Source organism: Podarcis liolepis (genome assembly GCF_965112155.1).
Source record: "Podarcis liolepis genome assembly, chromosome: 7".
Lineage (NCBI taxonomy): Eukaryota > Metazoa > Chordata > Lepidosauria > Squamata > Lacertidae > Podarcis > Podarcis liolepis.
The window spans coordinates 27658599-27671194 of NC_139561.1; the positions used below are offsets into that span (position 1 = coordinate 27658599).

At 44.9% G+C, this 12596-nt stretch overlaps 1 protein-coding gene and 1 long non-coding RNA gene across 23 annotated transcripts in view; one reads left to right on the plus strand and one right to left on the minus strand.

Annotated features, from left to right (window-relative positions):
- Positions 1–113, minus strand: part of LOC310711454 — a 31111-nt gene extending 30998 nt beyond the window's left edge. For all 3 annotated transcript variants that reach the window (XR_014528448.1, XR_014528449.1, XR_014528450.1), the window contains exon 1: positions 7–113. This is a non-coding gene — a long non-coding RNA (uncharacterized lncRNA). The remainder of the gene's footprint in view (positions 1–6) is intronic.
- A 128-nt stretch (positions 114–241) lies between these two features.
- FHAD1 (forkhead associated phosphopeptide binding domain 1) overlaps positions 242–12596 on the plus strand; it is a 38323-nt gene continuing 25968 nt past the window's right edge. For 3 of the 20 annotated variants that reach the window (XM_083512865.1, XM_083512854.1, XM_083512857.1), the window contains exons 1-8: positions 242–596; positions 1237–1340; positions 2453–2659; positions 4458–4731; positions 5824–5888; positions 7103–7333; positions 9184–9307; positions 9718–9848. In XM_083512865.1, the coding sequence (XP_083368991.1) occupies positions 1245–1340; positions 2453–2659; positions 4458–4731; positions 5824–5888; positions 7103–7333; positions 9184–9307; positions 9718–9848 (1128 nt within the window). In that variant the 5' untranslated portion in view covers positions 242–596; positions 1237–1244. Of the gene's footprint in view, positions 597–1236; positions 1341–2452; positions 2666–4457; positions 4732–5823; positions 5889–7102; positions 7334–9183; positions 9308–9717; positions 9849–12596 lie in introns of those variants that run through there. The other 17 variants (XM_083512850.1, XM_083512868.1, XM_083512866.1 and 14 more) reach the window with 10 other exon arrangements.

Here is a 12596-nt window from a genome sequence, read left to right on the forward strand (position 1 = left end):
ACCCACCTCGCAGGGTCGTTGTGAGGATGAAACTGGGCGTGAGGATACCAAGCTGGGCTGGGAACTTGCAGGGGGGAAGGGGCGGGGAATAAAGGCAAATAAAACGCACGTGTGAGTGCAGATGATCACTGCGGAGAGGTGGGGTTTGTCAAAGGTTTACCTTATCGCAAAGGCGGTTTGTCAAGGCGGAATGGGGAGAAACGGAAGCTCGCCGCGCGGGGGATGGCGCGGCCTAGCCCAGCCTTCTTGGTTGCCATGGAGACGGAGGCGGTGGCCTAGCTGGGCCTATCCGGTTGCCATGGTCACCGGAGGGCTGGCTTCGCTCCTCCTTCACATGCTCTGCCTCCAAGTGGAGGCCGCGGCCTAGCTGGGTTGCCATGGAGACGAGCCCGGCAGCTACACAAGCGCACACAGGCCTGAAGGTGGCGGCTCTGCTCGACTGGATTTAGGGGGAGGTTGGTTGGGGCCGTGGCGGGACTGGGGGGGGGGGAGTGTCGTTTGTGTTTCTGTGTGTGTGTGTGTGTGTGTGTGTTTTAATTTCTTCCAAGCTTTAGTCCGACCACATGCTTTTAACCCCTGGAGGAAGAAAGCTAAAGGTGAGAGCGTTACTCCCTTAAGCATGTGCAGAGTGCATGGTTTAGGCGTACAACTGTTGAGAAGTCCCTCCTCCTCCACCTCACCTCCTGTGCAATTGGGAGGCAGGGAATTGGCAGGAGCAAAAGCTTATTTTTGGCTTGCTTCATTTATTTCGCCTGCTTGATCTTGGGGTTTGTTTTCGTTCATTCTCTTAAGAAATGGATGTAAACTTAAAATGTAGAGTGGGAAGGAAGCCAGTGCAGAAATCACAGCTAAATGGGATGCATCCATCTAAGTTCTACCCATTGAAATTAATGCACTTATTATTATTTATTAAATTCTATGCCACCTTCCATCCGAAGATTACAGGGTGGTGTATATATAAAAAAATATGTACCATAATAAAAACAATACACCCTTATTGATCGCATTAGGTCTCCTCCTCAGAGTATGCCTAACATTGACAGAACTTTATATGCTGCCTTTCTGTCAACAATAGTATTTAAGGCACCTAAGAAAAACCCTTAAAAGGCATTTCGCGAGCAGGTGCTATCAAACAACCTTTTGTTTTATCGGCATTACCACAAAACAAAAAATGATATTCATGGCTGTGCTCTCTCCTATGAGCATTCAAACCTGCTTTTTGCCTACATTTTATAGGCAACACCATGAAGGCTTTTCTGAAGAGTCCTGATGGCATCTTGGCACTGAGGCCAAAGATAACCACTATAGGAAGGCATGAAGACTCTGACATCATCCTGAAGGTGACTTTATCAGATTAACTGATTCTGCTTATTGTATTTGCTGTTAAATGTCTTCCTACGTTTTAGAAACATTATTTCTTAGCTTGTGCAGAATTGCCTGTGAGGTATGGTGGTTGGAGCAGGGATGGGGATGCTCTGGCCCTCCAAATGTTGTTAGACTACAACTCCCACCATCCTTGGCTATTGACCATGCTGGCTGGCGCTGATGGGAGTTGGAGCCCAGCAAAGTCTGGAGCACCTACTGGTTCCCCACCCCTTGGTAAAAGTAATGGACCTAGGACATGGGCATAGCCAGGATTTTTGTTAGGATTGGAAGAACTAACAGGGTTGGTTGGTCAGTTACTTAAGTATTTCTTTTGTTTTACTTGATCTGGGGGGTCAACTCCCCCCCTGCCCCCCTTTGGCTACACCCATGACCCAGAACCATAGATACAGATTCAAATCCTTGCTCAGCCATGAAGCTCACTGTCCTGTCTCCCTCCAGATGTTGTTAGGCCCCATCAGCCTCTGCTAGCATAGCCAGTGGCTAAGGATGATGGGACCTGCACCAAATTGTTGGCTTTCAGACTGTGTTCTAGGGTAGACTTCTGTGGCTGTTAGGATCTAATTTCTTATTTGTTTTCACTTTTTACTAAAAATCCCAACTTGGGTCCACCAACTGGAGCCAGATGCAAAATAGGGGAGCAGGGAGTGGAGTGGGGAGAGTGAGAGACAGAAAGAGACAGAGAGCAAAGCAGAGGCATACCCTGGAACATACATCTTAGTTACTACAAATCAGGGGTTCTCACAGCCTAATTTTGGGGATGCTCACTTTACCGCCATAGAGAGCAGTGAAGTTGTTGTTTTTCAGTGCATGTCGCAGTTCTTCCCCCCAGCTGTTCACATCAGTATGGTTTCATTAGTGTCAGAATTGTACACAACAGGAGAAGCTGACAGAGCTGGGATGCCTATGCAAAGGTGTTCACACCTTGACTAGAGGTGAATTATGAACTGCTTAGTGACTCCAGTAGGCGTGAAGCTGGTTTGAGAAACACGTATCAAGCAGTAGTATTGAACAAGTCTGTATCTCCAGGAAGTTTTTATGCTGCTGAGTTTTGAAATGTAACTTTCAGTCTCTAGGGATTGAAGAGCACCATGCAGCCATCGAATTCAGCGATTCGGAAAACAGCTTCATTCTCCGGGATTTCAACTCAATCCATGGAACGTTTGTTAATGATTGCCACATTCAGAATGCGGCAGTGAAAGTGAGCCCTGGAGACATTTTGCGGTTTGGCTCCAATGGAACAGCCTTTGAGCTTGTACTAGAAAATGGACCTCAGGTAAAGGTGATGTCATTCGTTTTATAAGGTCACTGCTTAATTCTTTTCATAGGCCCCTTTATACCCCGCTGTTTGCTTCTAGCACTTCAGTCTTAAACATGTACAATAACCTGAGTTGTATCACAGTGATTGCCATGTTGCTCAGACAGCACAGTGCATTGAATCCCAAGTACACTTGAAGCACTTAATGCCAGTTTTATTTATACAGCTTTCCATATTATACCTGAGGCAACTGAGACCTATTTGAGATGGATGTTTCTCATATAAACTAAAATAATAAGCAGAGTTCTACCTATCCCAATGGTCTACCTGGTTGGGAGAGGGTCATTATCTGAAGATGTGTGTGTGTGTGTGTGTATAAGATTGTTGTTGTTTAGTTGTTTAGTCGTGTCCGACTCTTTGTGACCCCATGGACCAGAGCACGCCAGGCGCTCCTGTCTTCCACTGCCTCCCGCAGTTTGGTCAAACTCATGCTAGTAGCTTCGAGAACACTGTCCAACCATCTCGTCCTCTGTTGTCCCCTTCTCCTTATGCCCTCAATCTTTCCCAACATCAGGGTCTTTTCCGGGGAGTCTTCTCTTTTCGTGAGGTGGCCAAAGTACTGGAGCCTCAGCTTCACGATCTGTCCTTCCAGTGAGCACTCAGGGCTGATTTCCTTCAGAATGGATAGGTTTGATCTTCTTGCAGTCCATGGGACTCTCAAGAGTCTCCTCCAGCACCATAATTCAAAAGCAGCAATTCTTCGGCAATCAGCCTTCTTTATGGTCCAGCTCTCACTTCCATACATCACTACTGGGAAAACCATGGCTTTAACTATACGGACCTTTGTTGGCAAGGTGATGTCTCTGCTTTTTAAGATGCTGTCTAGGTTTGTCATTGCTTTTCTCCCAAGAAGCAGGCGTCTTTTAATTTCGTGCCTGCTGTCACCATCTGCAGTGATCATGGAGCCCAAGAAAGTAAAATCTCTCACTGCCGCAGAGGGTTTTAAGGGCTTGACTAATTTGATTGAGTTATATTTTATTTTATTGGGTTATAGCCGGTGCTTTTTTTTCTGGGGGGGATGCAGGGGTACACATAGCCCTAAACATTTTGTGAATCTTTGTACTTATGTCCAATTACTGTATTTATTTTTCCCGATTTGAACTATAAAATGGTGATTTTCTTGAGTCAAAATGAGAGTACCCCTAAACATTTTTTTTAAGGAAAAAAGCACTGGTTATAGCCAATTCTAGAGTTACTCGGAGTAGACCCATTGAAGTTACGCGGTGTAACTTTTTGGACTGAGTTTTACTGTTTTATCAATAATTATTTTATACGTACCACTTACCTTTTCCCTATTAAGCTGTCTATAAATCTTTCTGAGTAAAAACAAAACAGGGGCAGGCTCTTTTTCATAAAGCTCCTCACATTTCCTGAGCGATCAGCCTTCTTTATGGTCCAGCTCTCACTTCCATACATCACTACAGGGAAAACCATAGCTTTAACTATACGGACCTTTGTTGGCAAGGTGATGTCTCTGCTTTTTAAGATGCTGTCTGCTATAAATAATCAATACATGGAATCTGTTGTTGTGGTTGTTTTATCCATGTTTCCAACAATAAGACTTTATTGGGAGGGTTTGACTTATGCCTACGTTTTATTACTTTTAAGATGCTATCTGCTATAAATAATCAATACATGGAATCTGTTGTTGTGGTTGTTTTATCCATGTTTACAATAATAAGACTTGATTGGGAGGGTTTGATTCATGCCTACGTTTTATTATTTTAATGAACTTTTAAAAACTTACCCCCCATAGGTCTCCCGCCCTCCTGTGAGTCGCCGTGTAGCCTGGCCAGGGCAGCTACATTTAGTCACAGAGACAAAGCCTCCTTCACCAGTGGCTGCTTCTCAGTTTCCATCCCTTCAGTCTCAAAGGTCCCCGCCCATTAGCCGCAGTTGGTCCTATGGCGGAAGTGGGACTTTGCCACATCCACCGCTTAGGAAAAGGCCTATAAATGCTTGGGGCAGGCCGGTTGCTTCACCTTCTTTCTCTCCTGATGCGTTCATCAAGCCTTCTGCACCAATACCAGGTATTGCCCTAAGCCTTCTGTCGCATTGCTTGGAAGGCTCAGTAGTGCGGTTCTAGGTATCAGTGGTTATTTATTTTGTAAATGGTGGCATTGTGGCGCTCTGCAGACCATCGTAAACAAAAACACAGGTCCCTGCCTGCAGGGAATTTGCAATCTAAATGTCATATGTGCAAGAGAAAACAGGGATAGAAGAGGGAAAGGAATAGAATGTGCAATAAAGAGAGAGAGAAGAGTAACAAGAGGTGAATGGTTCTACTTGGGTTGGGAGTGAGCCCAAATGCTTTACAGAAGAATTTTGGGGAGGGATCTGAAGGGTGAGAGAATTTAGGACACCCCCCCATTCTTGTGAATGCTGTAAGTTTTAACTATTTTTCTGAATTTTAAATTTTAACCCACCCTGGGACCAGCTGGTGATGAGTGAGTAATAATAATAATAACAACAGGTTGTTGTGCACTACTTGATTTCTGCTTAATAGCAGCGACACAATCCAAAGTCTACATATTTTCAAATTTGCAATGTGTAGTTGTGTTCAAATGTAAAATCTAGCATTTATTTCAACTAGCAGTCTCGTACCCATCGTTGCTCAGAAATTCTAAGAAATCAAGGAGTCAGTGCAGTTTTGAAATCAGTGCAGTTTTGAAAGGTGCAGCATCCAGTTGTATCCAAACATAGACAAAAATCTGCTACCCGATCACAGAAACGAGCATGCAAAATTTGTTTAATATATCTTAAGATGTATCCAAGCAAACAAGCAGCTTTCCAAAATGTATGGCAGTTAAGCCTGGAAGGTGTCAGCTACACTTGCTGGTGTATTTTAGTTTCCATACTTTAAGCACTTACAAGAAAACCAAACAGTGATGAATAATAATGGAGCATTGTACTTCCTCCCTACCCTCTCTCTGGCACTTCTGTCCCCAAATTGCTATTGTCTAATGAGTTGGCAGAAGTGGGGGGTGGGGTGGGGAGACTGGCTTATCAGTGCTTGGAGCCAAGTTACAGAAGTGCCTTGGCAAGAAGCAGCAATAAAAATGCACCATCAAACTCAAGGTAAGATTACTTTTTCACTCTCTGGGTGTCTTGTTCTGTTCCAGGAAGCGGAGCTGTTATTGGGCCTTTGACAAACGTTCATCAAGGGGATGCACTTCTCAAGGAAAGGGTGAGGTTCCTATGCAGAAGTGTACAATAAGTGTTTAAAGCAGTCTTCCTCAACCTGGTGCCCTCCAGTTGTTGTCTGTCTCCACCTCCCATCATCCCCAAGTCCAACTACAACTGGAAGACATCAGGTTGGAAAAGCCTGACTAAGAACATTTGTATCGCACCTTCCATTGAATTCCAAGGCTGCTAACACTTTGAAACCAATAAACAATTTTGAATATCTTGTTTCAGTTCCCCACCACCACCCCAGTTTTTTTGATGGGCTATGATTATGTTGTTTTGCTGCTGGTGTACTACCAGCGTGTTCTACTGCTGTTATAGGGAGTTTTTGTCTGTTTTTTATTAATTGCTTGTGTTTTTATAAAAATAAAAAAATTGTCTAGTAGCACCTTATAAACCAACTAAGTTTGTTCTGGTATAAGCTTTCATGTGCAAGCACTTCTTATTTCATGGTGCCTGAGTACTGGTTTGATAAGAATGTTACTAGAGGGTGAATTTTAGGGAATAGGGCAGGATAGCGAATTTGTGGCTCTCCAGATAGATGTTCTTGGACTTCAAATCCCACCAGGCCCAGCTAATATGCCCAAGATAACGGGCATAAGATAAGACAGAGATAACAGAAATTGCAGTCCCACAATATCTGGAAAGCCGCAGGTTAGGCACCCCCGGTGTAGGGCAAGTAAATTTCATGCAGATAACTTCTTCAGATGGTGAAATATGTGTATATTTAATAACTAGAATAGAGGGATTTGGCATTTTGTAAAGAATCCAGTGTTCACTTTGTTGAGGAATAAGAAAAAACAGAAGCTAGTCAGAAACAAAGCCAGTATACCTGAAGGAGCGTCTCCACCCCCATCGTTCTGCCCGGACACTGAGGTCCAGCACCGAGGGCCTTCTGGCGGTTCCCTCATTGCGAGAAGCGAAGCTACAGGGAACCAGGCAGAGGGCCTTTTCGGTGGTGGCGCCCGCCCTGTGGAATGCCCTCCCATCGGATGTCAAGGTGATGGACAACTACCTGACATTCAGAAAACATCTTAAGGCGGCCCTATTCAGGGAAGCTTTTAATGTATGATATTTTAGTGTTTTTTGGTTTCTGTGGAAGCCGCCCAGAGTGGCTGGGGAAACCCAGCCAGATGGGCGGGGTACAAATAATAAATTATTATTATTATTATTATTATATGTTGTGGTACCAAGCAGCTGTATTCCTCTACACAGGACGAGGTAATTCTGAAAATGGGGAATGAAATCAGCCGCCTCTCTGGCTTTGAAAGCGAGTGCAGTCGCAAAGACATGGTGATAGCAAATCTTCAAAATGAGATTGCCATGATGACAGAGAAGATGATGGCAGCTCTTGCCAAGAAGGACGCTGAGTTTCATCAGAAGCTGGTGGACCTTGAACAAGATGTTTCTGCAAAGACAAAAGAGATTAAAGCCTTGAAAGAGGAGGTATGGAGGGACAGGGAACAGTGATGGACCTGAGGTTCAGAAATATAGGAAGCTGCCTTCCTCTGAATTAGCCTGATATTGTCTACAATGACAGCATCTTTCCAGGGTTCAGGCAAGGGGCTTTCCCAGCCCATCTGCAGATGCTGGCATTTGAACATGCAACCTTTTGCCTTCAAAGCATGTACTTTATCACAGAGCTACAGCTGGGCTTGGAGAAGAATATCTTCAGTCCACTTTTTTGAAACGGACCAACCCAATCCGACACTCATGAACTGGCTTGCAGATTGGAATGCACCTCCTGGTTGGATTGCACTCATCTTCAGATTTTGGAGTGCTTTTTTTGCTGCACAAAAAGTGCACACAAAAAGAGGTGTTTTACATAATAAAATGCTTGTTTTACTGGTGAATACATTGAAAAGTATGTCTTTTATGTAAAATGGGAAAGGTCAGGATGGATTGGACCAACCTCCTCCTTCCATCTCTTTTTTTATTATTCCTTCTGACTTACTGATCAGTGGCAAGCCATGGTTTGCCCAGTTTGGATGTAGCGGTGAGCAATAGTTTGCCATTAATCAGGAAGTCAAGGAGGGAACTGGAGCATGTAGATGGAAGAGGGAATGCAACTGCTTTTGGCTCTTTGGGGTTTTTTCCACATGTACGGCTTAACGGTGCTTCTTTCATCCGGCTTTTTAATGTTAATGGAAAACCTACATTGACCAGTATATTCACTCACATTCCAGTCACCTCTCTTATTTATTAACAGCATGTGTGTGAATGCTGCAAGAGGCACTCAAGCAATTTAAACTTGATGTATGAAAACAGACAAAGTTGTTCACACCACTATCGGCCTTTTTCCTGCGTTGCATTTATTAAAGTTGCAGACATTCTGCCATTCTGCCATTTATTAAAGTTGTAGACCTGTGGGGGCTCACAGGTTATTTGGTGATCCAAGGAAGTTGCCAGTGGGACAAGGATAAGCATAAAATAATGCACAGCTGTAGAGATCTGCCTAGATGTCTGGGTTTAGAATGGAAGAGCCAATGCGTGGGGTTCAGGCAGCCTGACAGCAAAATTGGAGACCTGGTGATGGAGATACATTGTATGAATACGCAGGGGTGTAGGTAGCTGCTCCGGCACCCAGAGCGGTGGGGGCGGGGCAATCCGCCCCTGGGGGCGGCGCAGCAAGCTGCCCACGGAGCCTGCCTGGTGGATGCAAGCCCCACACTACCGTTTTGGGCAGTGCGGGGCCCCAAGCCACCGCGTCACTCCCAGGAAAGTCATGGGGCTCGGGCGCGCTGCAGGCCAGGCCCCGCGGTAAGTGCTGACCCCCCGCGGTGTGCCATTTTGTCACCCCCTCAAGGATGACACCCGGGGTGGGCTGCACCCCCCTTCCTATGCCCCTGGGAATATGGAGCATGTGACCCCATCATCCCTGACCAGTAGCCACACTGGCTGGGACTGGCAGTTGGAGTCCAAAGGCACCAGGAGGCCCCCAGATTCTCCCACCTCTGCTCTAGAAGCTAATGAATGAATGAGGAGGAAATGAAAACAGTTCTGCAGCAGCATTAATGCCCATTGCAACTACACTACTGTGATGCCTGAAATGCCTGACCAGGGGCCACAGTCACTTGCCACAGTGAGAGTGCCATCTCCCTTTTTTGTGGAGCTGCACAGATCCTGTCTTCTCCAGACTTCCCACCCAGTATAATGTAACTGTCGGATCACTCTGCATGCCTCCCTCACAGGGGTTTTCTTGTCTGAATTGGTGCTATAGAAGTGCACAATGGAATCCAAATTGGTGTGAACTAGCTGTGTTCTATCTTTTGTTTCCATAATCATGTTTGCAATAGGTTTGCAACTTGCAGAGTAACACGAGTGAAGTGTTGTACCATTCCCTTTCTGAACGAGACCTACAAATTGCACACTGGAAGCAAGAAACTGAGGCGCTGAAGAAGAGCTATTCTCTTACAACAGGTGTGCTTTGTCCAGTCAGCAATAACTTTGGGATCAGTTGCTCCTTATTTTGTACAGCTTGGGTCACTTCTTTCCCTTGCTGCCTTATATTTGGGAAGCTCAAATTGGCTTTTAAGGGCTTCCTTTTTGCAGTCATCCAGAAGAACCTGTAGCGTTGTAATTAGCATTAATCCTACTCAGAGTAGAACCACTTTGATTTATGAGCATCACTAAGTGAAGTCTACTCATTTCAATGAAAACAAAAAAATTCCTTCCAGTAGCACCTTAAAGACCAACTAAGTCTTCAATGACTCATTTCAATGAGTCTCCTCTGAGCAGGTTATTTATTTATTTCATTAATATTCTTTAAGACATCATTATGAAGCTTTTTTAAAAAATAATAATCTATGCCTTATTATTTCTTCCCGCAGGACTGGTGACCAGTTTGCAAAAAGACATTACATCAAAGGATCATAACATCCAGCAATTGAAAATAGAGGTGGAGAAGTTTAGGAGAGAAAGCAGGGAGAAGGATAACCAGCTTGCCCAGGTTTCTGCCCAGGTGAATAATCATGTTTTTGAAAACCCTGCTTGGATTCTAGTATGTGGGCTACCCCACACAATGCACACACCCGTCCATTATGTTCTTCCCTTTTGAATAACTAAATTGTAGGAATATTGGATTAACGTTGACAAAGTGCATGATTAGAGCTCAAGGACACATTCCAGAAAAGAAAAGAAAAAAGAAAAGAAAAGCAGAGCCAGTGAAGGGTGTGGCTTAAGGCAGAGTTATCCAGATACAGAGGGTTGCATTTGGTTCCTGAGGTTCCCCACCCCTGGAGTAGTGTTTTGCACGGAGTTGCCAGGAACCCCCAGCTCAAGACCTGTGACACCTGTAGACTGGCTCCGCTCACTGTAGAGGGAGCTGTAGGTATTTGCTGACCATCCCTCAGAACTCCCTAGAGAGTCAGGTGATGCAGTAGAACCAACCCCTCTGCACAGCCTGCTATGCAGCCTCATGGCCTCCTACTGCTCTTCCTTGCTCTGGAGTAACCAGGAAAGGCCACCTGGTTGCCATTTTGTGCTTCATGGGTCATTCCTTCTACCTTCTTTCCGTCGGTGCACAATGCTGTGCCTCCCATGCTCGCTTTCAGGTTGGTTCTTGAATTAGTCTGGCTCTTGAATTCCACTGTGACTCATTAATGCACTTCCACTTCTATTATCATTCCTGATTCTTATGTGTGTCTTTGAAAACCATGCAAGTCTCTTTATGTTGGATGCCTGCCTTTGTAACAATAAGGCTCCCTTTCAGAGTATTTAAATTCTGGGGCAGGGTAGGTGTTAGGCGACCTCTTACGAACTACACAGTCTCAGCCCCTAGTTCCAATTTTAACCAAATCATGCCCCCCTGTAGCATTTTAAAAGAATAGGCAAGGGGACATTTAAAAGAGTTAGTTGTGCATCTCTGACTAATCAATGCCCTTTCTAAGAACTGTAGGTTTGACTTGTGCTGCTTCGTGCATTGCTGATTCTATCCCAGTCTTTTGTAGCGTTCTTAACTAATGAGTGCTCTTACAAACCTTCACTTTTGCACAAAGGTCTGTACCTCTCCTGCATCTATTTTTCACTAGTACTCCTGCAGTGATTTGATACTTGGGGGATGTATTTTTTAAGCCAATAAATCTCCTGATCATTACTGTGGCTAAGATCCAAAGAGGTCTTCATGCCTAATGGAATACCTGACTTTCTCAACATGGTATTGCAACGTGTTTTTGAAAGTCCCTTCACACTGTTGTACCTTCAGAAGATACCTCCCTGCATTTTACTTGCCCCATAAGTAAACATGGCTTCTCATGACCTTTGCAAATCAAATACTAACTGGGTTGCAGGACTGGCACCAGGCTTGAGTACATATTTACCAGCTGGACACCCACTCACACCTAGCATCAGCAATCAGGAAGCCCCTGAATCATTAGTTCCCCACTGCCATCCAATACCACCATTGCTGCTGGTGTCCACCACCACCTGCCCTCCCCTGGCACAACTGTGGTTGCCTGTCACTCTCTAGACGGGTTTACTCAGCATGGTATAGCTACTGTTATGAGCTGAGCAGCTTCTGCTGCACTTAGTGCTCAGGACTCCTGTGCTACAACCCCCACAGCTCATTGCTAATCTGGGCATTGCATTGTTGGAATTTTAGCATGGCATCAAGTCAAGAGCTGAGCCGTCACCTGGCTCCTAACAGAGGCTGCACTGCAGCAGGTCATGCTTTTTGAAGGGAGGGGGTGACTGGAGGCTGTAGCACTGCCAGCTCCAGCACCATAAGCAGCAGCCGAGGCAAGGTGATACCAGCCCTGGCGAGCTCTGCTGGGGCTCGTGGGCCCTGGCAGCTGCCCAAATATGCCAGGTGTGATGCATTTCGTCCCCCACCCATTCCCACCTCCACTTCAGGCAAACTACTTGCAATTTTATAAACATTAATTCAAATGCAATTTGGAAGTTTATCCCAACTCCTTATTTAAAACACACACACACCCTATCACACGCTGTAGACAACCGGCATGGTTTTCTAGAACCAGTTTTCTAGGCATGAGCAAAAGGCAGTGTGGCTGCTGCCACCCACTGTTTCAATTAGTTTCAGTTAAAAATACTGATTCAGATGCTTTTGGGCTGACTTGTTTTATCTATATATTCATACTATTTATACACTTAACCCTAAGGCAGTCTCTTGGTGGTTTACACAAGGACACATACACAATATGTCTATACACCCACCCACCCATCTATCTATCTATCTATCTATCTATCTATCTATCTAAGAGGTGGGGAACATTTGGTCATGCCTGGCCATTGGGCATGTTTGCTGGGACTGATGGGAGTTGTAGTTCAGCAACATTTGGAGGGCCAACTGTTCCTCACAACTGATATATAAGGGGTGGTGGTGGTGGAATGAAACAGGAAAACAAGATATAATACAATGACGTAATGCAATGTAATGTAAAACAATAAAATCCCCCATCACATTTTGAAAGCGCCTTAGCAGGGACCTCTTGCTTCTTCAGCCTCTGTCTTGCCAAAGGCAAAGCATGATTCAAAATATGCATCACTAACCCCATCACACCTCTCATCCAAACTCTGCCATGCATTTACACAAATCATATGGTACGTCCTGCTCATGCAGTATCAATCATCCACCAATCCACACAAAGACACCATCCACCCAGTCACTCCCATACTCTACTAAAAATGGAAGACAATGAAACCATTCACGGTGAGTTGTGTGGTGCTTTAGTTTTCAGCTGGCAAGGTT